A 27,795-nucleotide genomic window follows, 5' to 3' on the forward strand; every position below is an offset into this window, starting at 1 on the left:
AGCTCTTTGAGGTATCTCCATACTACTTTCCACAGAGGTTGTACTAGTTTGCAGTCCCACCAGTAGTGTACGAGTGTTCCTATCTCTCCCTCCATCCATGCCGACATTTATTGTCTTGGGACTTTGTGATAAAGGCCATTCTCACTGGAGATAAGTGACATCTCATTGTGGTTTTGATTTTCATTTCCCTGATGATTAGAGATGTTGAGCATTTTTTCATATGTTTGTTGGCCATTAGTCTGTCTTCTTTTGAAAAGTTTCTGTTCATGTCCTTTGGCCACTTTTTGATAGGGTTGTTTGATTTTTTTCTTGCTGATTTTCCTTTTTTCTATAGAGATTCTAGTTATCGGCCCTTTATCGGATGTGTAACATGCTAATATTTTCTTCCATTCTGTAGGTTGTCCATTTGCTCTCATGACAGTTTCTTTGGCTGTGAAGAAGCTTTTCAATTTGATCAGGTCCCATTTATTTATTTTTGTTGTTGCTGTGATTGCCTTTGGGGGTCTTCTTCCTAAATTCTTTGCCTAGGCCAATGTCTGTAAGAGTTTTTCCAACATTTTCTTCTAGAATTCTGGTAGTTTCATGTCTTAGGTTTAAGTCTGTTATCCACCATGAGTTGATTTTTGTGAGAGGTGAAATGTGTAGATTCTGTTTCAGTATTCTCTGTGTGGCTATCCAGTTTTCCCAGCACCATTTATTGAATAAGGATTCTATTTCCTGGTGTATGTGTTTGTCTGCTTTTTCAAAGATCAGATGGCTATATTAGGATGGTTTTCTATCTGGGTTCTCAGTTCTGTTCCATTGGTCTATGTCTCTGTTCTTGTGCCAGTACCATGATGTTTTAGTTACTATAGCCTTGTAGTATAGCTTGAAGTCTGGTAAACGGATGCCTCCCCATTTGTTCTCTTGGCTTAAGGTTGCTTTTGCTATATGGGGTCTTCTCTGGTTCCACACAAAGGGTAGAATTATTTTTTCTAGATCTGTGAAAGATGATGTTGGTATTTTAATAGGGATTGCCTTGAATCTGTAGATCACTTTGGGTAGTATAGACATTTTAACAATGATGCCTCTGCTGACCCATGAGCATGGTGTGCTTTTCCACCTGTTTATATCCTCTGCTGCTTCCTTCCTCAGTGTTTCATAGTTCTCCCTGTAGAGGTCTTTTACCTCCTTAGTTAAATATATTCCCAGGTTTTCTATTTTCTTTTTTGCTATTGTGGAGGCTATTGAGTCTTTGATTTGGTTCTCAGTTTGACTGTTGTTGGTGTATAGGAATGCTACTGATTTCTGTACATTGATTTTGTAACCTGAGACTTTGCCGAACTTGTTTATCAATACCAGTAGTCCCATGGCAGAATCTTTGGGGTTTTTTAGATGTAAGATCATATCAGCAAAGAGCTATAGTTTGACCTCTTCTGTCGCCATTTATATGACCTTGATTTACTTCTCTTGTCAGATCGCCCTGGCTAAGACTTCCAGCACTATGTTGAAGAGAAGCGGTGATCGAGGGCAACCTCATCTGGTTCCAGTTCTAAGCGGGAATGCTTTCAATTTTTCCCTGTTCAGTATGATGTTGGCTGTGGGTTTGTCAAATATGGCTTATATCATTTTTAGGTAAGTCCCATCTCTGCCTGTTTTCTTAAGTGTTATTATCATAAAAGGGTGCTGACTTTTGTTGAATGCTTTTTCTGCATCTATGAATAGGATCACATGGTCTCTGTTTTTGCTTCTATTTATGTGGTGAATTACATTTATAGATTTGCATATGTTGAACCATCCCTGCATCTCTGGGAGGAAGCCCACTTGGTTGTTATGGATTATTTTTTTGATAAGCACCTGAATTCGGTTTGCTAGTATTTTGTTGAGAATTTTTGCATCTATATTCACAAGGGATTATTGGTCTGTAGTTTTCTTTTTCTGTTGTGTCCTTTCCTGGTTTTGACATTGGGATGATGTTGGCCTCATAAAACATGTTCAGGAGGATTTCTTCCTTCTTGATGTTGTGGAATACTTTCTGCAGGATAGGCACCAGTTCTTCTTTGCAGGTCTGGTAAAAGTCAGGTGTGAAACCATCTGGTCTGGGACTTTTCTTTTTAGGAAGGTTTTTTTATTGCTGCTTCATTTACAGTACTTGATATTGGTCTGGTCAGGAATTCTATTTCTTCCTGATTGAGCCTAGTGAGGCTGTGTGTTTCTAAGAGTTGGTCCATTTCCTCCACATTTTCAAGTTTATGTGCAGAGAGGTTTTTATAGTATTCATAGATGATATTTTGTACTCCCATGGCATCAGTTGTAATTTCTCCTTCTTCATTCTTGATGGAGCTTATTATAGTCCTTTCTGTTCTGCTTCTCATTAATCTAGCAAGAGGTGTGTCAATTTTGTTTATTTTTTCCAAGAACCAACTTTTGGTTTTATTAACCTTCTGTATAGTTTTTTTGTTATCAATTTCATTTAGTTCTGCTCTGATATTTGCTATTTCTTTTCTTCTGCTGGGTTTGGGGTTGGTTTGCTTGTCCTTTCCTAGTTCTTTGAGAAGACTGATTCAATTGTTTTTTTGTGATCTTTCTGTCTTTCGAATGTAGGCATTTATGGATATAAATTTTCCTCTCAGGACTGCTTTAGCAGTGTCCCATTGATTTTGACAACTTCTGTCTCCTTTATCATTTAGTTCAAAGAGTCCTTTGATTTCCATCTTGATTTCCTCCTTAACGCAATGATCCTTCAGCAGAACATTGTTTAGTTTCCATGACTTTGTGTTGAGATGAGAGTTTCTGTTGAAGTTGATTTCTAATTTTCTCCCTCTGTGGTCTGAGAAATGCATGGCATAACTTCTATTTTTTTAAAAAAAATTTTGAGACATGCTTTGTGGCCTGGGATATGGTCAATCTTAGAGAATGTCCCATGAGCTGATTAGAAAAACTTACATTCAGTGGTTTTTGGGTAGAATGCTCTGTAAATGTCAGCCAGGTCCATTTGTTGTGGAGTTCTGTTTAAATTCACTGTTTCTTTGTTTATTTTCTGTTTGGAGGATCTGTCCTGTTCTGTCAGAGGGTTGTTGAAGTCTCCGGCTATTACCGTGTTGCCATTTATCATTTTGTTTAGATCAAGTGGGACTTGCTTTATCAATTTGGGAGTGCTTGAGTTATGTGCATAAATATTTAGAATTGTTATGTCTTTGTGTTGAATGGTACCCTTCACCATTATATAGTGACCATCTTTGTCTTTCATTACTTTTGTTGATTTGAAGACTAAGTTATCTGAAATCAGAATACCATGGCAGCTTTCTTTTGGCATCCGTTTGCTTGAAATATTGTTTTCCATCCCCTCACCTTGAGTCTGAATGCATCCTTGGGGGTTAGATGTGTTTCCTGAAGACAGCAGATACTTGGCTTGTGTATATTTGTCCATTCGGCCAGCCTAGGTCTCTTTAGTGGGCAGTTCAAGCCATTCACATTTATTGAGAGAATTGATAAGTGGGGCAGATTTCTGTTTATCCCGTTGAGTTCAACTTTATTGCCTTGCTTTCTCCCTCAAGCCATTGTGGTGTCTGGCCTTTGACATTTAGCTTTTGGATGATTTTTACATTGGTGAGTGTTTATTGTGCTGATTCGTGTGCAACACTGTTTTGAGTACTTCCTGGAGGGCAGGTCTTGTCTTGATGAATTCCCTTAGTCTTTGCTTGTCTGAAAAGGTCTTTGTTTCTCCTTCATATATGAAACTTGGTTTTGCAGGGTACAAGATTCTTGGCTGGGCATTATTATGTTTGAGAAGAGTAAGAATGGGGCCCCAGTCTCTTGTTGCTTGTAAGATTTGACAGAGACATCCATAAACACCTGGACCCAAGAAGAAAAAAAGAAGAAAGAAAAATGAAACTATTCTCTGAGTCTTTGCCTATTGGCTGTGTGTTGGGGCACTCCTTCAACACTTAGCCAGGCCATTTGCAGTTCTGCCTTAGCCTTCACTTCCTGCTTACAGGGAACCTAAGGTCAGCCCGAAGTGAAAGCTTAGGGTCTTCTCAGGTCTTCTCTGAGCGTGTGTCCAGACTTGGGCACATCATGGCCTTCTAATTCCCTGCTGTGCACAGGAGCTTTTCCCAGCCTTTACTCCCCCATGTATCTCCTTCCTCTGCCTCTTCCTTCCCAGAATTTCTTGTCTCTGCTTCCCCTGACTTTTATCCCTTGCCACAGGTGGCTGCAGCTAGTATATTAGCTTTGAGATGCTTCTGACAAACAGAGCTGGAGAAGCCACTTCAGTCAGGAGAAACAAAGGCCAGCCTCTCTGTGATTCTGTGTTTTCACCTGCCTGATGGTGTTTCGTTCAAATCTTGGTCTTTCCTGAATTTTCATTTGCTCAATCTACCAATAATGGAGATAAAATTTTACAATGTACTAGTGGGTTTACCACTTTCTTCTTGTGTTCTATCAATTTCTGACCGACATATTTAGAAAAATTTTTTTCTTTATTTTTTTTTTGTTTTTTTTTTTTCTTTTTTATCTTTTTGCCTTCAGGAGTTTTGGAATGTTTTGAAAATATTTATCGCAGACAAAAGTTTGAATGGTTATATTTTTCTGGTAAATGAACTTTTTGTTATTTTGTAGTCACCTTTTTTGGTCAATGATAATGCTTTCCATATTAAAGTCTAACTTGTCATTAATGTAGCTATACCAACTATCTTTTAGTTGGCATTTATCTCCTGCATCTTCTCCATCTTTTTATTTTCAACTTCACATGATCTTTGATGTTTCAGGTGTTTCTTGTAACTAGTATATTTTTTAAACCAATCTCTAGCTTTTAACCTGAAAGTTTACTTTATTTACATCATTATTACTGATACATGTGAATTTATTTCTATTTTGTTACCTTAGTGCTTTCTTTTCATCCTGTTTTTTATGCTAATTAAGGTGTTATGGTTTTGTTTAAAGTGTATTTTTCCTTTAGTCCAGTTTTTCCTTCAGTTAAATTAGAAGTTATATACAGTGTTACTTTAGTGGTTAGCCTCGAAGTCTTACCTTGAATAATTATCTTGAAGTCTTAAATTATGTCTTAACTCTATTAATTGAGATTTTATTTGTTTATTTCAGAGACGGGGTCTCACTCTGTCACCCAGGCTGGAGCTCAGTGGTGTGATCACATCTCACTGCAACCTCAAATTTCTGGGCTCAAATAATCCTCCTGCCTTAGCCTCCTGAGTACCTGGGACTATAGGCATGCACCACCATGCCTGGCTATATATGGAAATTATTTTCTTCACCTTCACTCTTGAAAGATAATTTTGCTGGGTACTCAATTTTAGGTTGATGGTTATTTTCTGTCCGCATTCTGAAGGTATGTATCCACTGTCTTTCTGATTGCCATTGTTCTATTGAAGAATCTGTTATTAGCCTAACTCTACTTTCTTTGTAGATAACTGAAAAGACTCAGGATTTAACCCAACTTTGCCACTTACTCGTTATATCATCTTGGCATGTCACTTTAATTCTCTAGGCCTCAGTCTCTCATTTCCAAATAGAGAGAACACCAACCTCACAGCTTTGTTGTGAACATTAAGACAGATAATGTATATGAAAGCACTATACAGATGCTTATTATTATCCACTCTTGCCTGTCTCTACCTTGTATTACCATCTTGTTCACTTCCCTCTACCACTGGAAGTAGTTGGAAAGGGACAAATAGGTCAGAGCAAGGAATTCACAGCCAAAGTTAGAAATAAAAAGGCAAGGCTTCTTCTGAGGAGGTCAAGTTTCTATAATAGGAATCTAAGATGTCAGATAGTAGTACAACTTTTATATTCCAACCCTACTGCCATTGCTTTACTTCAACTTTTCATTATCTCTTGCCTGGATAATTGCATCATTAGCATTTCTTCCTTCAGGTTCTTAGGCCTTTAATTCACCCTCCTCATACTGTCAAAGCCATCATTCCTAAATGAAAACATGATTACTTTCCTGATTAATATCTTATGGTGAGTCCCCGATTGGATTAAGTATATAGTCTATGTGCTTCCAGAACATTCTCTATCACAAAAGTGGCAGAGCATTGGGATTATCAGACAGTGGTGTTCACTTCAGACCACGCAAGTTCATATCCCAGTCTTCTAGTTAATAACTGGGCGACTTTCCAGCAAATCATTTAACTTTGGAAACTGTAAAATAGTAAAAATAGTCAGTACTTCATCACATTGTGAATACATGCAGTGTATACTACTTAAGTGCTCAATAAATGTTGCCTGTTATTGTTACAGTTTGTTATATTCTAATTGTTGTCCCCTAATAAACTATAAGATAAATACCTTAGCAATTTATTATTGTGGATGACATCGTAATTGACTACTTCTCAATCTCTCCATTATGCTCCAATAACTTCGGGGGAGAAACTGCCTTACCTAGAGGCTTACATATTATTTGGTACTCAGTTATTGTGGGAATTGAGCCACAGGCAGAACCAAAAAGCTGGCCGTTTCTGCCCTGGCCTTGTCACGGTTCAGTCCATAGCTGGACTTTGAAGTGCTGCCCCAATTTTTGGGCTCCTGGCTTGGAGGAATTGCAAGCCTTGGCCTGCACAACAAAGAGAGATGCCAGACATTCAGCAAGCGTCTGTGAAGCAGTTATTGAGAGTGAAGTTTAAGGGTACAAAGCGAAAGTACATTTCCTAAGGGGAAATGGGTCTGTCTCCACAAGTGGAGAAGACCCTGTCCACTTCTTTGTTTTTCTTTTTATATGCTTTATGTTTAGGCAAAGGTTAGTTGTAATTAGGGCTGACTTCCTTTCTCTGTTTTTTTTTCCTGGGGGAGATATATTTATTTTTGGTAACATACATCAAGTGGCACTAATTATACAGTAACTATAAGGTAACGAACATGAAACCACAGAACTGTAACTGCCACAGCTGTATGGACTTGGGCCTTTCTTGCTGAGCACATTTTCAAGAAACTGGATGCCCACCCCAGAGCTATGCCAATGAAATCTGTTAAGGAGAAAAGCTCCAAAGTGGTGACACATCAGAATACGTGCAGCTGACAGATGATAAGCAGGACATGTTAGTTATAAAGTAGTTACAGCCTAACTCACAAAAGTTACCAACTGTTTCTCTTTCTAGAAAGAAGTAAGAAGTTATTAAGAAATTCCTTGAATTAGCACACCTGGTGTGTCAGGCGGAGTGCAGAAAAGGGGTGTTAGAGCAGTGTCAGAAAAACCCTGGTGGGCCAGATTGGTTGGACATCACTAATAATCATGGCTGGCTTCTAAATACTGGTAGCAAGATGACTTATGATTTGTAATCTTAGGTAAATTATAGATAAATGAAAAAGGCCAGTAATCATACACTGAAATTAATAAATAGCACTTCAAAATTAACCACATAAGGGCTGTGCTTGCAGCAAAGCACAAGACAGGACACCCAGATTTTTTCTTTCCACGTCTGGCTTGTAGAGCAGCTCTCATAGCCATTTCAAAAATCTCCCTCACTCCATCTTTGGTCTTTGCTGAACACTCCATGTACCCAAAAGCGCCAATCCTATTTGCTGTATCTCTGCCTGCTTCAGGTTTTACAGGCGCCTGCTTCATCTTGGCTAGCTCCTGCCTTGTGTACTCATCATTTCAAAGATCCTTCTTGTTCCCAACAAGGATGATGGGCACATTGGGACAGAAATGCTTGACTTCCGGGGTCCATCTGGGGTGTTTTCTAAACCGTCAGGGCTGTCAATGGAGAAACACATCAGTATAAACTCAGTGTGTAGCTAAGAGAGGGGCTTCAGGTGGTCATATCTTTCTGCCCAGCTGTATCCCACATAGCCAATTCTACCTGCTTTCCACCCACCTCGGTATCTGCCACATAGTTCTCAAACACCGTGAACACATCCTCCTCTAGGAACTGGTCCTTGCTGAAGACTATGAGCAAGTATGTCTTGCCACAAGCTCCATCATGCGCTCACTTTCAAGCAAGGTGGCATACCTTTGGCTTTTCAGAGTATTATATTACCGATTCTTTCTGTTGGCAGCCATGGCTTACACATGCCCTGCGGGATGTACGCCGTGGTTGGCAAAAGTTGTACAAAGTACCTTGAACTTCTAGATGAAAGGCTCAGGCGACGACTTGGAGCCGACCTCTTCCTGCTGAGGACTCTTGTTCGCCAGTCACAAGCTCAGAAACAAGCGAGCAAGTAGCTGAAGAGACTACTGACTAAGGAGCGAGCCGGTGCCTCTCTATGTTCGCACATGACTTAAGGGTTATGTTATATGTACCGTGGGGAAAGTTCCATTCCCCTTCTCTGGTGGTCAGTGTTCCGTGGCCTAATGACCTCATTCTTTAATATTGAAATAACTGTTCCCTCTTTTTATTTTTCTGCAACCATTTTCTCCTTATTATTTTTCCGTAACTGCTTTCTCCTTTCTGTTTTTCTGATTTCCATTACCTCTCACTTGTTTTTCTGTCCCTAACAGCCTGAGGTGAATTATGTTAGTAGCACTGTCCCTCGGAGTCAAGCTGCGCTCACTTTCAAGCAAGGTGGCATGCCTTTGGCTTTTCAGAGTATTATATTAGTGATTCTGCCTCCCACCTCCAAATAAAAGGTGTCTTGCAGGGGGATAAAAGATGATAATACTCTACACACACACACACTCACACACACACACACCCCTATCGCGAGGGATGAAGGGCTAAGAGTATCGACGTACCAGGGACACACACTTCAAGAGACAGGCTGCAGAGAAGGCAAACCCGACCAGAGAAAAGGTGCCCGGTGCGTTGCAGGGTGCGCACCTTTCTTACATCTTCAGCTCTAAGAGTCTGCAGCTCAAGGTATGCCAGCATCCTCGAGAAAACAGAGATAAAGCACGAGCCTGCGGGACAACTGGACGATCTGGTTACAGTTGAAAGGAGGTTTTCTGCACCCTGCAGATTTTGACGTGTTCTGGGTACAAGACTTTCAGGGCCACCTGTCCTACGGTGCTCTAACGCACCTGCGCGGCTACCTCCGAGGTAGCCGCGGCTTCCCAGGCAGGGGCGGGAATCGCGCCGGCACCGCCCCTCCGAGCGGCGCTGCGCGCGTGCGCACCGGCTGCGGACCGTGCGCGCCCGGGGCGTTCCTTTCCGCTGGCTCAGGTTTCCCGGGAGGCGCCGCTTCTTCCGCCTTCCCGGCAGGCCCCGGTAGCCGCAGGCCTGGACCGAGGTTTCGGAGCTGCGGGGTGGGAGGCAGTGTGTCATCTTCCTCCCGTTCCGGCGAAGGCCTGGTCGCTGCGGGCCGGGCCCCAGGGCGCCCCCCATGGCCGGGCAGCGGGTGGAGGTCGATGGCGGGATCATGGAAGGGGTGAGTGTGGAGCCGGAGGCAAAGCGACGGGGGTACAACCCAGCCTAAGCGTGGAGCTTTCACGCCTAACGTTCTTACATCTCTTCTCCCCGCATCCCCACCCTTGCAGGGCGGCCAAATCCTGAGAGTCTCTACGGCCCTGAGCTGTCTCCTGGGCCTGCCCTTGCGGGTGCAGAAGATCCGGGCCGGCCGCAGCACGCCAGGACTGAGGTAAATCCGGGTGGCTGCTGCGGAGTTGGGGGATCTGGGCGCTGGGCCTCTGGGCTGGGGGATGGCAGTGCGGGCCGCAGGATCCGGCCAGGCCGCTGGGCTAGGGGATCCGGCGTCTGAGCCGTGGAGCCGAGAAGGCCCGGGGATCTGAGGACTGGGGCCGCGGGGTCTCGCGGCGGCGGGGGCGGCGCTCGGGCCTCCCTTCCCGCCCCCGGAATGCTCTGCCTGGGCAGTGGCTTGGGTTACGTGGTCTTGAAAGCCTGGAGGGGCGAGTTTAGAAACAGGCCCGTGTTTTCTCTGTGTGGCTGAAGTTGTCTCTTTTGTTAAAGAGGTATCTTTTAAACTGTTTCCCCACCTCATCGGGCATTCCAAGTATCGGGAGAGCACATATAACAGGCAACATAGACGGGGCAGAAAGGCTTGTGAGGCCAGAGGAAACCCCACTTTATAACCAGTGCATTATGTGCTACCGCACATTTTAGAAATCATAGAACAGGAAAGGATCCGAGATGTTATTCCAGCTTTCGTTCATGCCTCCAGAAAGCTGTGAATATGGCTAGAATTATCTGTTGTGAACAGAGAAACACCTTGACGCTTGACCTTCTTGTTTCTTCTGTCTGGGAAGCTGGACATGCCACTAGTTAAGTTTCAGGTATATGCACCTGATAGAAGACCAGATTGAAGCCAAACTGGTTCCTTTGTATGTATTCTGTATATATTCCATTTTAAGAAATCAGTCTTTTATCCACCATCAGTTTTGAAATTATTAAAAGGCAATTAATTGATGTGTGTCAGTGTTAACTCCCTTTGTCGTAGCAGTTGTTTGCAGCAATCCAGTTCACCAATAGGGCAATCCAATTCATTAAGGCTGTGGTATGTACTGTATTAGTTTGCTAGGGCTGCCATAACAAAATATCACACACTCGGTGTTTTAAACAGCAGAAATTTATTTTCTCACAATTTTGGAGGCTCAAAGTCCCAAGATCAAAGTGCTGCCAGGGTTGGTTTCCTCTTAGGCCCATTAAGAGGAGAATCCTGTTCCAGGCCTGTCTTCTTGTCTTTTCACATGGTGGTCCTTCACCATTCTCCTGGTGTCCTGTATGTCCTAATCTCTTCTTAGAAGGACACCAGTCAGATTGTATTAGGACCCATGTTAATGGCCTTATTTTAACTTCTTTAAAGGCCCTATTTCCAAATGTAGTCACATTCTGAAATACTGAAGGTTAGGGTTTCAGCATATGAATTTGGGGGAAGGGGAACAATTCAGCCCATACGGGTACCATAGATTATTCAGTGAAGTGCAGATGAGACTGATAGCTCTTAGGTAGCTTTATTAGTTTTCCTCTTTTGCACACTTCTAATTTAGAGCAATACATCAGTGTATGTATTTATAGCCAAAATAATTGGTCTCAAAGGAACCCTTAAAATGATGCCTACTAGTAGGTAGTCTGGAAGCATGAAAACCCAAAGAAAGGTGACATTGAAGATGTGGCACTTACTGTGGTTAGACCTTGCTGTTTTCTTGCCATTGCAGTTTTATAAATGTGTCTAAAATGTGGGGATATAGGCACTCTGAGTGCACACGTTTTGATGCAGTGTTATGACCTGAAGGCCTCAACATTTATCTGGACTGGAAATGATTCGAGATTTGTGTGATGGGCAACTGGAGGGGGCAGAAATCGGCTCAACAGAAATAACCTTTACACCAGAGAAGATCAAAGGTGGAATCCACACAGCAGATACCAAGACAGCAGGGTATGTGTTACTTACATTTCATTTAAGTATGGGTTTTGGACTTAAATCCAGGTTTTACCACTTTCTGGGCAAGTTGCTTAACTTCTTTGAGCTTATTTTCCCACTTTTAAAATGGGGAAACTTACCTTTTAAGCTTAGAGACAATGTATATAAAGTTGTAGCTACCTAAGTCTTTGTTAATTGTAGCTATTATTGTATCTGGAATTTTCTTGTGTGTAGTATGGTGTAGTATATTTGTTTCTTTGCTTTTTATTATTTAGAAATTGGGCCAGGCACAGTGGCTCATGTATTTTGAGCACTTGTAATCCCAGCACTTTGGGAGGCCAAGGCAGGAGGATTACTTGAGGCCAGGAGTTTGAGGTTACAGTAAGCTATGATCATACCACTGTGCTCCAGCCTAGGCAACAAAGCGAGACTCTGAGACCCTGTCTCTAAAAAAAGGAAGAGAAAAGAAAAAAGAATATCTGAAACCAACTTCAGTTTTTGTGTTCTATAGTCTTTGCATTGTAGCAAATTGAGTTCTTGGCTTACAGCTAATTATAAACCATATTCTACTTACGGTCTAGATATTTTTGTTGTCTTTCAATAGATACTTATGCAACTCTATTTAGAAATTTTAGATATAATCCTGATATTTTTCTCCCATTGGAAAATAGACATTTAACAATTAAATTGAGTTCTTATTTTCTAAGTATCCCTTTTATTGATAAAACAGGGAGAGCAATTGATTTTTTTTTTTTAATTTATAAAATATCCTTTATTTATTCTAAGGAACACAGTCAAGTAGTAGCTTAAAAAAAAAAGAAAACTCAACACACTTTTTGCAAGATTATTAGTGTTGTGACCTGGCTTGGAGCCCCATGAGCGGGATGGTGGCCACCTGCTGTGGCTTTGCCAGTTCTCTGCAGTCACTGGCAGGGGTTTGGTAGCAAAGAGGGAAGCTTTGGCACACCTCTGACCTGTTGCTCGCAATCAACAATAGTTTTGAGGATTATGAAGAGCAGAAATAACATTTATATTGCTGGATTTAACAAAAGATTACTTATAAATATATTCATTCCAGGAAGTGTAAAAATGTTTCAAAGGAATTGATAATTTGTACTTATTTATGGAGACTAGGTCTGTTAGAATTACAGCAGTACTATGGGAGCATAGTCTTTCCCTACAAATTCAGATATTCCCAAGTTGATGTAAAATCATACTTCCTGATTTGACTTAATTAGTACAGAAACAGAGTAACATTTTAATCAGATAGGGTTACTCTTTTTCTCCCCTTCTTTTTTAGCATGATGATTTAATTAAAATATAGTTTGCCCCAATCAGTAAATAACCATGCTATCACACCAGAAAAATCCATAAATACACACAGCATTGAGCTATTTTCACAAAAGACTTCCTTTCTAATAAACACAGGGCTTTCTCCTCCTCTCAGATGTCAAAATGCAGATGTGCCAACTATAGGCCCGTTGCTAAGCAGAGAAGCCCAGCACGTTTGTCCAGCAAATTAGATTGTATGGAGGGAGGGCATCTCCTCTGCAGCCCCAGGCAGGAGGTGGCTGGGTGTGCTCCTGTCCTCTGAGGCAGGTCAAGGCTGGTGGCCTTCAGGGGGCAGGTAAAAGGGTCCTCATGGGTTAGCACATAAAGGCTTTGAGGAAAAATAGAAAAAGCCTCATTAAAATGGGAGGTCTACATGAATTCATTCAAACTCCTTCCCTTGGACATACTGAGATCATGTTCTGAGCCTAGGTGACCTGTAGTTCTCATGCTGGCTGCCCGTCTCTGTGCCCCTGGCTGACCTGAGCCATGGCCCGCCACCTTCTCCATGCCGCTATGTGGGGCTCTAAATAGGATGTCACCCCCAACCAAAAGACAGAAAAAAAATCCCAAACATTTAAGACTGAGTTCAAAAGTCCCTGGACATCTGTCTATCTTTCCCTGGTTTGCATCTGGTGAGGGGCTGTGAATCAGAATTCAGAATCTGTGCTGCCCAGAGGGGACAGACAGCAGCAGCAAGGAAACACCCAAATGCAATAAATAACACAAAGCTCAGGACCAGCCCCTGCCCCTCCCCCAGCTACCACTGCCGGTTACTCATCTGAACTGAAGGAATCGAGGGAGGAATTCCACCCCCAAACCTCCCTGCACAACTTCAAGTGCAGGAATCCAGCCGCTGCTTCTGCACAGGATGGAGCCTCAGTCTTTCGCTTTATAGCATCATTTATGGCATGAAGTAGGAACGGAATGTGTTCACACAAACACACGACAATTATACATCAGCATCTTTACAATATTAAAGGAGTCATATACAAGTCTACAGGCATTGTACACAGGGTGGAGAAGGCCAGGGAGCCCCACCCACCAGTTCTCCGCAGGCTCCCCACCCAGGAAGGGCCAGCACTTGGGGACAAGACAGGGCCGAGGAGGGTCCATCTTTGGGCCTGTCATCTGGGAGGCAGCAGGTCTGCGAGGACCCCTCAGGGCCAGTCCTCATTGGAATTCGGGGTCAGGAGGGCCAGGTGTGCCTGTGTCCGGGTCTTATCGGCAGGCTGGCATGACAAGTATAATTGAAACTCGGTGTGCACGTTAGCGTAAGAAAGTTGGAGCTGGGGATGGCTCCCTGAGCTGGGGACCCAGAGGAGATGCTGACAGATGGGCCCCTTCCTGAGGTAAGGTGCGGCCCTGTGGCTGGTCAGAGTGGGCGGAGACTTCTCCAGGAGCCCAGGTGGGAGGACACGCAGACAGGACTGGAAGCCCCTGGGCATGAGCAGGTCAGGTGACCCACCAAGTGCAGCCTGAGCCCCAGGTGGTTACAGAGCCACCCAGCCCCCACTCCCTCCTCCCAGCAGCCCTGCCCCTGGGGGCCCTGCTTGGCTCTGCAGCCATCCCTGCATCTGTCCCGAGCGCCCCAGCGCTGCAGGCTCCTGGGCCCGAGCGCCGCGCAGCTCATTGGCGTGTGGGTGCGCTGCGCGTCCCACTGAGAACTGAGCACCAGATAAAGAAGTGTTGGTCCTTGTCGGCCTCCCCGACGTGAGCAATTACACTTGCTTCCGTTTTAAATACTGTAGAAAAATAAGCCATCTCTGACTCAAGGAGACCCACCAGAGTCTGCCACTTGTGGAGAAGGACAAAGGCTCCTCTGGGGTAGCTGCGGACGCCTCTGCTGACCCTACCTCAACGGGCCCCGCAGCCTCAGAGGACGCTGCACCAGGCTGGGGGGCAAGGGGCTGGGAGAGCTGGCAGCGGAGTTCCCACGACGGCATCTTTGGGTCACATCAACAGTCCTTCGGTGGGCATGCCTCCAGCATCCCACGTTCTGTCGCCATGACGCTGGGGCCCTGGTGCTCCCTGGGCCGCCTTTGCACCTTCCAGCCCTGCCCTCGGTCTCATGCCCACTGCTGGGCACACGCAAGAAGACGCCCCAGCACTGTTTCCAGGTCCCCGGGGTGTCCCAGGCGGGTAGCAAGGCAGGGCCTAGTCCAAGGGCTCCTGCTTTATCCGGACAGCAGTGGGAGTGGGCTGTGGTCGCCGCTCCTCCCGGCAAAGCACATACTCGCTGAACTGGGAGGAGTCCACGCCGCCCCCACAGGACGCGGCCACGCTGAAACCCCTCTGGAACAGCCTCTCCAGGACCTGCACCGAGTTGAGCCGGCAGTAGCCGTTGAGCGGGAAGCGGATGACGTGCGTGGGGTCCTGGTTCCAGCCGGCATTGACCGAGTTGCACATGACGTCCCTGGTCTCGGGGAAGACCTCCTCGATGAGGGCTTTCTCGCCGCTGAGCGCGATCCGCTCCCCCAGGTCAGGCGTCACGCGCACCACCAGGCAGTCGCAGGCCCGGCTGTGGCGCCGCTGCTCCTGCTCCTGCTGCCAGCGCTCCAGCTCGCGCACCATGGGCTGCAGCTGGTAGTACCGCGCCTCCTCGTACAGCAGGCTGAAGTCCTTGAAGTCATCCGGGAGCAGCAGTTTTGACGTCCGCAGGAAGCTCAGGACGTAGCGGAAAATCTCCCCATCCCGGTCGATGAAATAATGTTGCTTCAAACTGTCCAGGACGATGGGTTCGGTGCCATTGAAGAGGCGGCTTATCCTGGAGTCAGGGTACTTCGTGAGCGTGGCCAGGCTGCTGGTGTACATGTGGCCGCCCACATCGATGTGCACAGGCGCGTTGGACTTGGTGAGCTGAGCTGGCAGTGGGATCCCCTGGGCAGCCAGGGGGGACACGGGCGACCGGGTGAGAGATAGCCGGGACATGTTTCCTCCCTCCGCGGTGCCGCCGCTGCCCTGTGCGTGAAGTGAGGACCCGCTCGGCCGCTCCTTGCGGTGAGGCATCTAGGCTTCCATCGCTGCCCAGAGTACCATTGGAAGCCCCAGGCTTTACGCCTTCACCCGAATCTCCAACGCTCTTGCGGACAAACGCATCTGTGCCGGGCCACGGCCTTTCCCCCAAGACCACTGCTCGGAGCCGGAGCGGCGGATCCGGCTCGGGCGCAGCCCCCGCCCCCCGCAGCCGCCGGTCTCGGGCGCCGGGCGCAGCCTCGCCGCCTATGCTCGCCGGGCGGGTCGCTCCGGTCTCGTCCTGGAGTTACTTTCTCTCTCGCCCCCAACCTTCCCGCCCCGGCCACCGCTTCGCGCGGCCCCTCGCGGCGCGGCGCGCCGGGGCCTCCGAGAGCAATTAATTTTTGTATTGCTTTTCTCAGCTGTTTTGGATGATTGCTATTGTTAACAGCTTTGTTTTACCAAAATTTTTCCATTTGTTAGGAAATTTGATGAGCTAAGTAAGAAATGTTGCTGTAAACCCGATGCCATTTTGTTTCAGAAATGACTGTTTTAATGAATTATGATTTCTTAGTTTAAGAAAATGCTTAGTAGTAATTGAGACTTGAATTATGATTTAAATAGACCTCTATGAAAAGGGACCTGCTGTAAGGCCTAAGGTGAGCTTTGCCAAGTGAGAACTTTCCTAAGGAAATTAAAGAATTTTGAGCTTACTTTATAGTCAGCATATTATTTCAGGCATTCTCCTGTACAAAAAGAGGGAAAAAGTCATAGTTAACCAATTGTCTAAAAATGAGCTAAAGTAGAATCATAGAATTTTGAAAGTACAAGAAGAAATGTATATTCTAACCCTTCCTCCCCTTTGTGAATGAGGAAGTCCAGACTCCCTGGGGTTAAGTGTTTTACCCAAGATCATAAAGTTGGGGTCAGAACTGGAATTAGAATCTAGACCTTCTGGCTCTTACTCCACTAGAATGTATGGAAAATAAATTTAAAGTTGATAATCCAGCTCCATTCAGAAGATTAAAGCAAACAGAATCCTAGCAAGAAAACACATTATCACACTTACTTATTCATGTTTATCCTTAGTTGTGATTATAGTACCATGTATTTTCTCAGTCTGTCTTTGTCTTTGCAATTCTTTAATCCTAAAATTAAAGTTTTTCTATTTTAATCTTAGAATCTGATTTTAAGGAGGAGAAAAGAAACACTTTATATGTTGGATTACTCACAGAGAATAAACAATGAGAAATCTAGTAGCTATATAAGCCTATGGTTTATAATAAGCTAAACATTTCAAAGTTTTTTTAATTTGCTCCTAGGCTCAACTCCTTGAGAACAGGGATTATAGTGCATGCATTTTTCTCTTGCAATGCCAAACACATTACATAGTCAATAAATATTTATCGAATTAATGAAATTCATTATCCATGATAGTGGCTTTCTAGTTCAGTACATATGCATCATTGTGGTAAGCAAGTTAGGTAGAGGTCTGTCTTTTGGTAGGAAGAAGCTATGTAGAATTCTATTTCAAACTACAGTCTACTTAGGAATATGATTGCTTTCCCTTAATTTTGGAGAAGGGAGATAACAGCTCATTTAGAAAAATATGACCAAATTTTCCTTTTATAAAATTCTTCCTGTTATATAACTGTTTCTCATGATTTCTCAGATTATTTGACTATAAGGACCAAACAGAGGCAAGTAAAGCAAGGATTATTTCCCTACAACTTTCCTGTGTAAAATATTCAGTTATCAGTCTTTGTAAAATATTCTCACTTTGAGGCTGCATGGAACTATGATGATGCCACTGCACTCTACCCAGGGCAACAGAGCGAGACCCTGTCTCAAAAAAAAAAAAATTATTATGTCATGAATTCCACAATAGTAGGAACTATATCTTAACCTGATACTTGTAATAGGACCCTGTGCAAGGTAGCAAGTCAGCTATAATTAATTGAATATTTCTAGACCTTGCCTGTTTTGAATCCATTTTCATAAACTGCTACTAGTTTTTTAATTTTTTGTAGCAACAAGATCTTGCTGTGTTGCCCAGGTTGGTTTTGAATTCCTGGCCTCAAGCATTCCTTTTCCCTTGACCTCCCAAAGTGGTGAGATTACAGTCATGAGCCACTGCACCCGACCTTCTGTCTTTGAGATTCAGGATTTTACCATTCAGATATTGAAGTGTTTTTTTAACTTTAAACTCAAGGGCAGCATGTACCTACCTTCTCAGTTGTCTATGCTTTAGTTAGTAGTGATGAGCAATAATATAGCTTTTTTGGGACTTTTAGAGGAAAATACAGCTAAGCCTGTTTTGCCTTCTCCTTAGGAGTGTGTGCCTCCTAATGCAGGTCTCAATGCCCTGTGTTCTCTTTGCTGCTTCTCCATCAGAACTTCGTTTGAAAGGTGGAACTAATGCTGAAATGGCACCACAGGTCGATTACACAGTAATGGTAAGGGCTTTTATTGTGGACAAACTGAGATCTCATATTCTTCTGAATCTCCATTCTCTATTTAAATGTATCCTGAGTGTTTTCGTGTACATTCCTGTTTATTTCTTCATGGTTTACTTCTATTGAAGGAGAGGATGAGGAATTATATTTAACTTTTTAATTTTACTTTAGAATAGTGTTCATAGTGAATTCTTTAAAACCCCAAGTGTTATTAATATATAAATTATATCAGCCATTATATAAGTTTTTTTAATAACTGCAGGAATTATGATTTGGAGGAAAACTCAAATATTTTTAAAATGATAAAACTCAATACTGGCATGCTCGTACAACTAGTGGGAGAGAATGGCATAATGTTTTTTTCTCCAGGTTTATTGAGATATTATTATTTGTAATTAAATTCACCCTTTTATTGATTGATTGATTGAGATGAGGTCTTGCTCTGTCACCCAAGCTGGAGTGCAGTGGTGTGATCATAGGTCACTGCAGTCTTAAACTCCTGGGCTCAAGAGATCCTCCTGCCTCAGCCTTCCAAGTAGCTAGGATTATAGGTGTGCATCACCATGCCCAGCTAATTAAGTTCACCCTTTTAAATGTACAATTCTGTGATTTTTTCCCAAATAGAAAGTTTTGTTTTTTGGGGTTTTTTTGTAGATATAGAATCTATGTTGACCAGGCTGATCTCAAAGTCCTGGCCTCAAGCAGTCCTCTTGCCTCAGCCTCCCAAAGTGCTGGGATTACAAGTGTGAGCCACCGTGCCTGGCCTAGTTCTGTGATTTTTGATAAACATACCGTTGTGAATCAACCACCATAATCTGGATATAGAATAGTTCCATTACTCTTAACAAATTCCTTCATACCCCTTTGTAATCAGACCTGTCCTCCAGTGCTTGGTAACTACTGTACTGTTTTCTGCATAGTTTTGCTTTTTTTCAGAATGTCATATAAAGGTATCATACTGCATGTAGCCTTTGAGTCTTTTTTTTTCTTTTTTGCTTACCATAATACATTTGAGATTCATCATGCTGCTTATATCAGCAATTAAAACGTGTAAGTGTTCTATTATATTGGGTGTACCAATCTCCATCCATTCATCTGTTGAAGGATATTTGGGTTTCCGTTTTTCAAATGAAAAAACTGATAATGAATCTAAATTTAAAAGTATAACATTGAGTTAATCAGGGACATACAACTGTATCTAACAAAAAAAGCACTATTTACCTGTAATACCTAATTACTAGTTCAGCGGAGCACTTTTGTTTAATAAATATACTTGTCGAATTGGTGAATACTGGTGGTTAACATAACATTAAACTGATTTTTCAGGTTTTCAAGCCAATTGTTGAAAAATTTGGTTTCCAGTTTAATTGTGACATTAAAATGAGGTGAGTTTCTTATTTTCTTAGCCCTTTTGATTCGTTACTTGTGCTAAAAATAGTGGAAAAGATAAACCTTAGAGAACTGTCATTCTGGAACCCACTTAACATATTGCAATTCTTGCGGGAAGTAAATGTACTTTATGGCTTAACAACAATAAACAGCAGGGGCATAGGGACATAAAAACAGTTATACGTAATATTTGTTTCTTGGGAAAATATTTTCCAGGGAATTGAGTCACCTTCATATTAAGTGTTATTCCATGCCCCAGCACAGATTAAATGCTCACTCTGCACAGACAACTGGACGAGGCACTGTGGTGTCATAAAAGGGGTTCTCTTCCACAATGCCATCAAAATTATTTTCCTAAGAAACACATTGCGCATTCAGGTTGTTTCTCTTTAAAGCTCCCCTTTTGTCACACAGTAACAAAGCCAAATTTCTTGGCATGGCATTTAAATATTTGCTTGCAGATTTATTCCAACTTTTCTTTTTACCTTCAGTATCTCTTCCCTTCTTTCAACATACCATATATTCTAACTATATAATTGCTTGCTATTCCTTAAACATATTTTGTGCCTTTGGACTTTGTCTTTATTCATGTTATTTTTTTCCCCGCTCTCTAAAAAGTTAGAAATCCTGTTTTTTCCCAAAATGAAACTTGTAGTTTCTTATACGTACCTCAGTTGGAATTCATGTTTGTACCTATGTTGTAGTCTTCCTTACAGCCTAACTTGTATTCTAGTATAGTGTGTGGAGCCATCTCCCCACTCCATGGTGAGCACTTGAGGAGAGGAGTGCTGTTGTTCTTAGTATCTGCTATAGAATAAATGACACAGCATAATTGAGTTAAAATTTTTTTAGTGTTCAGCTACTTAAATATTCATATGTTTGAGCACCTGCCATGTGCCAGACATTGTTTTAGGCACAGGAAAATAGCAGGAATAAAATAGGTAGATCCAGCTTACATTCTATGACAGCACTAGCAAATAGAACTTTCTGCGCTGAGGGAAATGGTCCCGGTCTGTGCTGTCCAGTATGGTAGTTACTAGCCAAATGTGACTGTTGAGCACTTGAAATGAGGTAGTGCAACCTGGGAGCTGACTTTTATTTATTTATTCATTCATTCATTCATTCATTCATTCATTTTTATAGAGATAGGGTCTCATTCTGTTGCCCAGGCTGGAGTACAATGGCATGATCATAGCTCACTGCAGCCTCAAACTCCTGGGCTCCAAGTGATCCTCCTACCTCAGCCTTCTGAGTAGCTAGGACTATAGGCACAGGCCACCATGCCTGGCCAATTTTTAAATTTTTTGTAAAGGTAGGGTCTCGTTAGGTTGCCCAGGCTGGCTTCAAGTAATCCTTCCGCCTCATCCTCCCAAAGTGCTGGGATTGTAGGCATGAGCCACCATGCTTGGGCCTAGATTTTTAAATTTTCTTTAATTTTAGTAGTTGTACCTAGCTTGAGGCTATCAATATTGTATAGCACAGACCTAAAATATTCTTTAGACCTTTCCATGAATTACCTGTTTGTATATCATTCATGTGTTATTTTATTATAATAGCTTCATTTTTGTCATGCAATCAGTTTATGTGGGTATTTGTTGTACTTTTCATAGGGGATATTACCCAAAAGGGGGTGGTGAAGTGATTGTCCGAATGTCACCAGTTAAACAATTGAATCCAATAAATTTAACTGACCGTGGCTCTGTGACTAAGATATATGGAAGAGCTTTTGTTGCTGGTGTTCTGCCATTTAAAGTAAGTTGTCTAGATATTCTTAGAAGTATATGTATGTCTTGATAAGTATTATGTCATTTAAATTTTGAAATTATGGAAAAAACTGATTTTTAAATCTTTTTATTAAAATTTTTCTTAAAAATTAGTGCTCTCTCTACTCTTAAAAATCAAGTTATTAAATAATACATGTAAAAGTTATAAGTTGTTTTATGTGTCTTCGAAGGCTTGAAACAATTTTCCAAATAATCAGTAATTATTTTATTCTATTTTTCTGTCTTGCCAAAATAGGTAGCAAAAGATATGGCGGCGGCAGCTGTTAGATGCATCAGAAAGGAAATCAGAGATTTGTATGTTAACATCCAGCCTGTTCAAGAACCTAAAGACCAAGCATGTGGCAATGGAAATGGAATAATGTGAGATAATATACTTTTTCCTAGATGTTGGTTGAGAGCCTTGAATAATTATCCCATTTAATTTAAAGATTTATAGTTCTTTTGCTTAAATTTATAGTTTTAAGAAGTTTAGGTTTATATATTTAGGGGCTTTCCTACCTAAAACAACAGTATGAAGAATTAAGATGATTATTTTGCATTTTTTCTGCAGATGGTTTGCCTTTTATTACATTGTAAGACCCCTTTTGTTTACATAGTGAACTTACATGTTTAAGCTAATCAGAAGTTAGGCTTTGAAGCTGATCCTACAAGAAATATTTGTAGTAGTTTAAAATGCTTTAAGTGTGAAATAGTTCACAAATAAATATTAAATATGGCAAAGATCTCTTTAAAATTGGTATAGAACTATTGCTTTAATCCAATTAGGAGTTATCGATTTAAGTGTTAAAAAAATTCTTTAATTGATGTTTTCAAAGTATAAAAGTATCATTTGTGGATATTTAAATTTCAAACCCTCTTATTCAGAATTTCTATTAAAGGGTTTAATAGGCTTGCTCTACTTATGACAATACTTTCTAAAAGCTATAGAATGATACCAAAAGTCCCTGCATAAGAACCTTTTTACTTAAGATGATCCTAAAACACTTTATAGCCTGTATGCCTGTAAAATGGTACCCGTTAGTGCTGATGATATGGTAACTTCCAGGGGCAGTGGGGTGGGGGGACCGGACAGGAGGGCATTTCTTACCTTTGGATTAGAATCTAGTGTGACTTCTAGTCAAATGCTGAACGATACTAATGGCCTGTTAAGCCTGATGGAAAGTGTTAATCATGCTGCTTTCTCTGTATGAAGAATTTCACTTTTGCAGAATACTGACCAGATTTAGTTCTGCCTATTTAACAGTCTCTGTTTTCCTGTGTTGTATTTGTATGTAATTTTAGAATATTTATAGCATAGGTAGTAATAACTTTTTTTTCTTGTATAGAATTATTGCTGAGACATCCACTGGCTGTTTGTTTGCCGGATCATCGCTTGGTAAACGAGGTATAGATAAATGAAGGGGGTCCGTGGTTCCCAGTGCTATTGTAAAATTCTTTAATCTATCAGGATTGGAATGTTATAGACTGATGAATGACAAGTTTAAAAAGATATCGTTAACTGATTCTGTTTTAGAGTCAATTAAACTTTCAGTCTTTCTCCCACCTTTATACTTGAAAAATTTCAAAACCTATAGAAAAGTTGAATGTCTAGTTCAACTAGTCATCCATACACCCTTCTCCTAGATTCACCCATTGTAAACATTTAGTTACTTGTATATGTTTCTGAGCCATTTCAATGTAAGTTGCAGGTACCGCGTGTCTCACCCCTGAATACTACAGTATGTATGACCAAAGAACAATGTCTACATAGTCATAACACCATTTTTACACCTGACATTTTTAAAAGTCCAGGCCATTTTCCCACAGAATTTCCCACAATTTGAATTTGTCTGATTATCTCATGATTAGATATATTCAGATTAAACATTTTAGTGTACATCCCTCTCCATCACAGCAGGGGGCACATAATGTCAGTTTGTCCTTTATTGGTAAGGCTGAGTGTGATCACTAAAGGTTCCTTTTCCCTTTATAGTTAATATGTAAGCTGGGATAATACTTTGAGACTGTCTGATTATCCTTCTCCCATACAGCTTTCATCTAGTGGTTTTAATGTCAATTGATTCTTCCCTGCATCAGTTATTACACTGGTGATTTTAAAATATTGAATATCTTTGTGAAAGGGAAATTTGTTTAAGATTTGGCATATTAGAGGAGATACATACATGCATCTGTTTGTTAATACTTAAAGTTAACTTTTGTCAGCCAGGCAACTTTTAGGTGAACTTCTAGTTGTTTATGTGGTAGTTGATTGCTTTATTCTTTGTAGCATCTTTAAAAATACTTACCCTGGATATGCTGTTTAATCACATTATTATTACTTAATACAAAAAATTTTAGATAGTCTTAGTCTGCTCAGTTGGTGGATCTAGATATTATTAATAATTTGGTATCTAATCTGATCCACATAATGGAATAAGTAAAAGCATCATCTTCAGTTGACCTCGCATAAATGAATTCTGTCTAAAACTGTGCTATTTAAAGTTGGTTGGCAGACGAGCAGCATATCTACATTTACTGGTACTTTGTTAGAAATACAAATTTGGGGGTCTACCCCAAACCTATTGAATTAGAATCTCTGGGAGTGGGGCCCAGGAATCTGTTTTAACAAGTTCTCCAGGTACTTTTAATGTATACTGAAGTCGAGAAGTAGTGATCTAAAATACATATTTGGGCCAGGCCTGGTGGCTCACGCCTGTAATCCTAGCACTCTGGGAGGCCGAGGCAGAGGGATTGCTTGAGCTCAGGAGTTCAAGACCAGCCGGGGCAAGAGCGAGACCCCGTCTCTAAAAAATAAATAAATAAATAAATAAAATACATATTTGGTATATACTAATTATGTATTAGGTGCAGTGAAGAATTAGTGTGGATACTGAGCTACAGCATGCAGTATCTACAACAGTATTGGGAAGCAAAGATAATACAAAGAGATTAGAAGTAGACACATTACAAATAGTAAGTACTTGGCAGTCATTGGGGAAAATGCAAGTTTAGTTTGTTTATACTATGGTCAAGTACCACAGTGTGCCACAATGGATACCTTGTACTGTGTACTAGGGATTCAGAGTGAGAGCTACTTTTCCTATCTCGTAGCTTAGTCTGGCAGAGGAGACAGACTAATGCTATGATAGTGATATCCCCAGATGTTATAGGAACATAGGTGAAGAAAAGTGAATCCTTTTTTGGGGGCCCAAATCGGGCTTCTGCCATTCAGTGGTCCTCTAGTAGATTCTGTGGATAAATAGAAATTGACTGGTTAGAAAAGTGAGAGCTAGGGAGGAAGGACATAGGAAAGTGTTGACATAAAAAAGTATTCTTCTGTGTTTTGGCAGCTGCAAGTATATATGAATACAGGGTCTGGGTGGGGAATGGAGAAAAAAGAGAAGTCGAGAGAGGCCAGGGTTTGAAGGGCTATAGGCTATATAAAAGAGTTTAGGTTTCATCCTGACAATGTAAAAATTTTAAGGAAGGATGTGATATGAGATTTTTGGAAAAGTAATTTTGATAGCCATGTAGAGAATTAGAAGAAGGCTATACTGGAGGCAGGAAGATAAGAGTCTGTTGTGTTCAGGTCAGAGTGGTGAGGGCCCGCACTAAGGAATGCTGGGCTAGAGAGGTGGGTACTGATAGAAGGGTATTTACAGAGGTGAATAGATGATTTGGTGGGACCAGTTGGATATGGGAGGCGAGGAAGGCAAATAAAGGATGACCTTCTAGATATCTACCGTAGGTAGCTGGGTACATTTACAACTTGTGGATATAGGAGGTAGGGTTAGTTTGCTAGGGTAGATGATAATTTTAGATATATTGCATTGAGATTGTAAAGGTGCCATTCCTCTATCAACAATACAGGGAATTTGTTTGCCAGGCTTGAAAAAATTTTTCTGGTATTCTATCAACATTTTTTTCTCACTTTGTCGTATGAAACAACTTAGACTTTAAAGTTGTCTTTGGACAACACATTTGTAGAGTGCAGAGTACTTATTTTTAGACTTACAGTGGTAGGGAGAATAGAGGAGAGAGCAACATGCTTGCTGACATTGACCAACTCCTATTGGTATCCTCCCTGTTTCCTGTCAGGCACCTCAGTTGAATGAGATGTCATTAGTGAATGTGAAGGTGACTTGAGGTCTTCTCTCTTAATCTAGTTTGTGTGTATATTAAGGATTCCAGAAAGAATGTCATGGCCTCCATTATCCAGATCCCCTTGCGTTTCTGATTTAAATTAACTAGAAAACAACAAGACCTTGAATCCTAATGTCTAAGAGTTATCATCAAAAGCAACATTGGCTGGTTGTCAATGCCACCATATATGGTAGAGGCAGGAATTTTTAACTCTTCATGTTGTTGTCATTGTCTTAGTTACTAAAACTTTTCATCTTAGTTTCCTTATCTGTTGAGTGAGAGTATTAGCCTAGACAATCTCTAAAATCCCTAGCTATAACATTTTTTACTTGTATATTTAAAAAAAAGGTGAGGTTTTGCTGAGAGAATCTTGCTGTTTCATTTATTTATTTTATTTTATTTTAAGAGACAGGATCTCGCTTTGTCACCAGGCTAGAGTACAGTGGCAGATTGTAACTCACTGCAGCCTTGAACTCCTGGGCTTAAGCTCTCTTTCCACCTCAGCCTCCCATAGCTGGTACTATAGGCATGTGCCACCCACCTGGTTTGCTGTTTTAGATTGAGGCAGTGTATTGTAATAGACGGCACTAAACGGAGAAAACTTAAATTTTAGTCCTATGTTTACCATTATCCTGCGTAGTGATTTTGGGCTTCCCTTATCTGAAAAATGAAATTGGATGATGATCTACGTATTAAGGATCACTTCCAACTTCAGGTGATACAGTATTATGGACAGAATGTAGTTTGTCTTTCATTATTGAATATCTGTAAATTTATAAGTTACTCCTGTCTTTCAGTTAGTTATGTTCTTTATCATGGGAACAAAATAATCTGCTAAAATGAATTATGCCTCTGGTTAATCCCTCTTTCCTTTGTATGGCAATTGCCTCACTTAACGTAAGCACCTGCCTTCCCTCATTCAGTGTATGTAAGTAATTGATGGCATCTCTCTGATGTCCTAAAATAAGTCCTTGAGACCTTTTCTTAAGAAACATGCAATACATGAGAATATTATTTGTCAATTAAAAAAGCATTAAGATTTCAGAAAACATTGGGATTTTGCCTTTTTTGGGGGCCATAATACTAATAAGCAAAATTCTCATATTTTCTTTATTCTGTTCTATTGCCACAAACTGGTAGTAATGGCTGGTACTCGTATAGCTCCATTCATACTGTTGTTCACTATTAAGGGGACTGGGTAGGAAGGAACATGAATGGCTCTGAGGAATACTTTGCCATGTGGCAGAAAACTTGAGTGTGTCTGCTGCTCTCAGGTACTACAAAGCCAGAAGTTTTTTCTTTCTCCTTCATATCCTCCATCCTACTTTTAGCTGTTTTTCAAGGACTCTCTTAAGTTCTTCATGCTCCATGAAACCTTCTGAAATTATTGTAGAATTTACAATCTTTTCTGAACTCATTTCACGTGTATAGTTTATACAGTAGAGCTTAGCACTGAATTATCCTCAAATTCTCTAATATATGAGTTTTTTTTTTTTTTTTTTTTTTTTTTTTGAGACAGAGTCTCACTTTGTTGCCCTGGCTAGAGTGAGTGCCGTGGCATCAGCCTAGCTCACAGCAACCTCAGACTCCTAGGCTCAAGCGATCCTACTGCCTCATCCTCCTGAGTAGCTGGGACTACAGGCATGCGCCACCATGCCCGGCTAATTTTTTCTATATATTTTTAGCTGTCCAATTAATTTCTTTCTATTTTTGGTAGAGACGGGGTCTCGCTCTTGCTTAGGCTGGTTTCGAACTCCTGAGCTCAAACAATCCGCCTGCCTCGGCCTCCCAGAGTGCTAGGATTACAGGCGTGAGCCACCGTGCCTGGCCATGAGTATTTTTTTAATGTCTCCTTAGCAAAGCAACCAATTTCTGTTACTTAGCATGACATATACGTAGTGGGTGATGAATACTATTAAGGTTGAGCATCCCTAATCTGAAAATCTGAAAGCTGAAATGCTCTAAAATCTGAAACATTTTGAGCATCAACATGATGTCACAAATGCAAAATTCCACAAAGAGTACTTACCATAAATTTTGTTTTATGCATAAAATTATTTAAAATATTGTATAAAATTACCTTCAGCCTATGAATATAAGGTATATATGAAGAATAAATGGATGTCATGTTTAGACTTGCGTCCCATCACCAAGGTATTTCATTATGTATATGCAAATATTCCAAAATCCAAAAACCTCCGAAGTCTGAAACACTTCTGGTCCCAAACATTTCACATAGGGGATATTCAACCTGTATTATTATTAATAGCTTTTTATGTACTGGTCTTGTTAATGGATGCTTTATAAATATTATTTCTAATTTCTATAACAATTTTGCAATGTAGTTATCATCTCTGTCTCCAAGAGGAAATGGCAGAGGCTAAAGAGCTTACCCAAGATGTCAGGATGCATACCACATATTCCAGACCATTCATTCAGTCATGTAAATACTTGACCAATTGATGATGATATAAAGAGAGTAAATTTATTATATTGTTATAACT

At 41.3% G+C, this 27,795-nt stretch overlaps 1 protein-coding gene and 2 pseudogenes across 4 annotated transcripts in view; 1 reads left to right on the forward strand and 2 right to left on the reverse strand.

Annotated features, from left to right (window-relative positions):
• Window positions 1–6,790: 6,790 nt before the first annotated feature.
• Window positions 6,791–9,263, reverse strand: LOC105818736 (annotated as a pseudogene). The gene is made up of 2 exons (XR_001137914.1): window positions 8,675–9,263; window positions 6,791–7,927 (listed from the first exon to the last, which is right to left on the reverse strand). The product of XR_001137914.1 is annotated as an uncharacterized LOC105818736 (transcript).
• Window positions 9,043–27,795, forward strand: part of RTCA (RNA 3'-terminal phosphate cyclase) — a 23,484-nt gene continuing 4,731 nt past the window's right edge. Inside the window, exons 1-8 of one of the 2 annotated variants that reach the window (XM_012654895.1) lie at window positions 9,043–9,306; window positions 9,416–9,516; window positions 11,128–11,271; window positions 17,873–17,996; window positions 19,323–19,381; window positions 20,996–21,137; window positions 21,405–21,529; window positions 22,495–22,553. In XM_012654895.1, the coding sequence (XP_012510349.1) occupies window positions 9,262–9,306; window positions 9,416–9,516; window positions 11,128–11,271; window positions 17,873–17,996; window positions 19,323–19,381; window positions 20,996–21,137; window positions 21,405–21,529; window positions 22,495–22,553 (799 nt within the window). In that variant the 5' untranslated portion in view covers window positions 9,043–9,261. Of the gene's footprint in view, window positions 9,307–9,415; window positions 9,517–11,050; window positions 11,272–17,872; window positions 17,997–19,322; window positions 19,382–20,995; window positions 21,138–21,404; window positions 21,530–22,494; window positions 22,554–27,795 lie in introns of both variants that reach the window. The other variant, XM_012654896.1, reaches the window with a different exon arrangement.
• Window positions 14,394–15,805, reverse strand: LOC105818791 (annotated as a pseudogene). The gene has a single exon (XR_001137925.1). The product of XR_001137925.1 is annotated as a BTB/POZ domain-containing protein KCTD15 pseudogene (transcript).

This window comes from Propithecus coquereli, unplaced genomic scaffold (assembly GCF_000956105.1).
Source record: "Propithecus coquereli isolate 6110/MARCELLA unplaced genomic scaffold, Pcoq_1.0 Scaffold45, whole genome shotgun sequence".
NCBI lineage: Eukaryota > Metazoa > Chordata > Mammalia > Primates > Indriidae > Propithecus > Propithecus coquereli.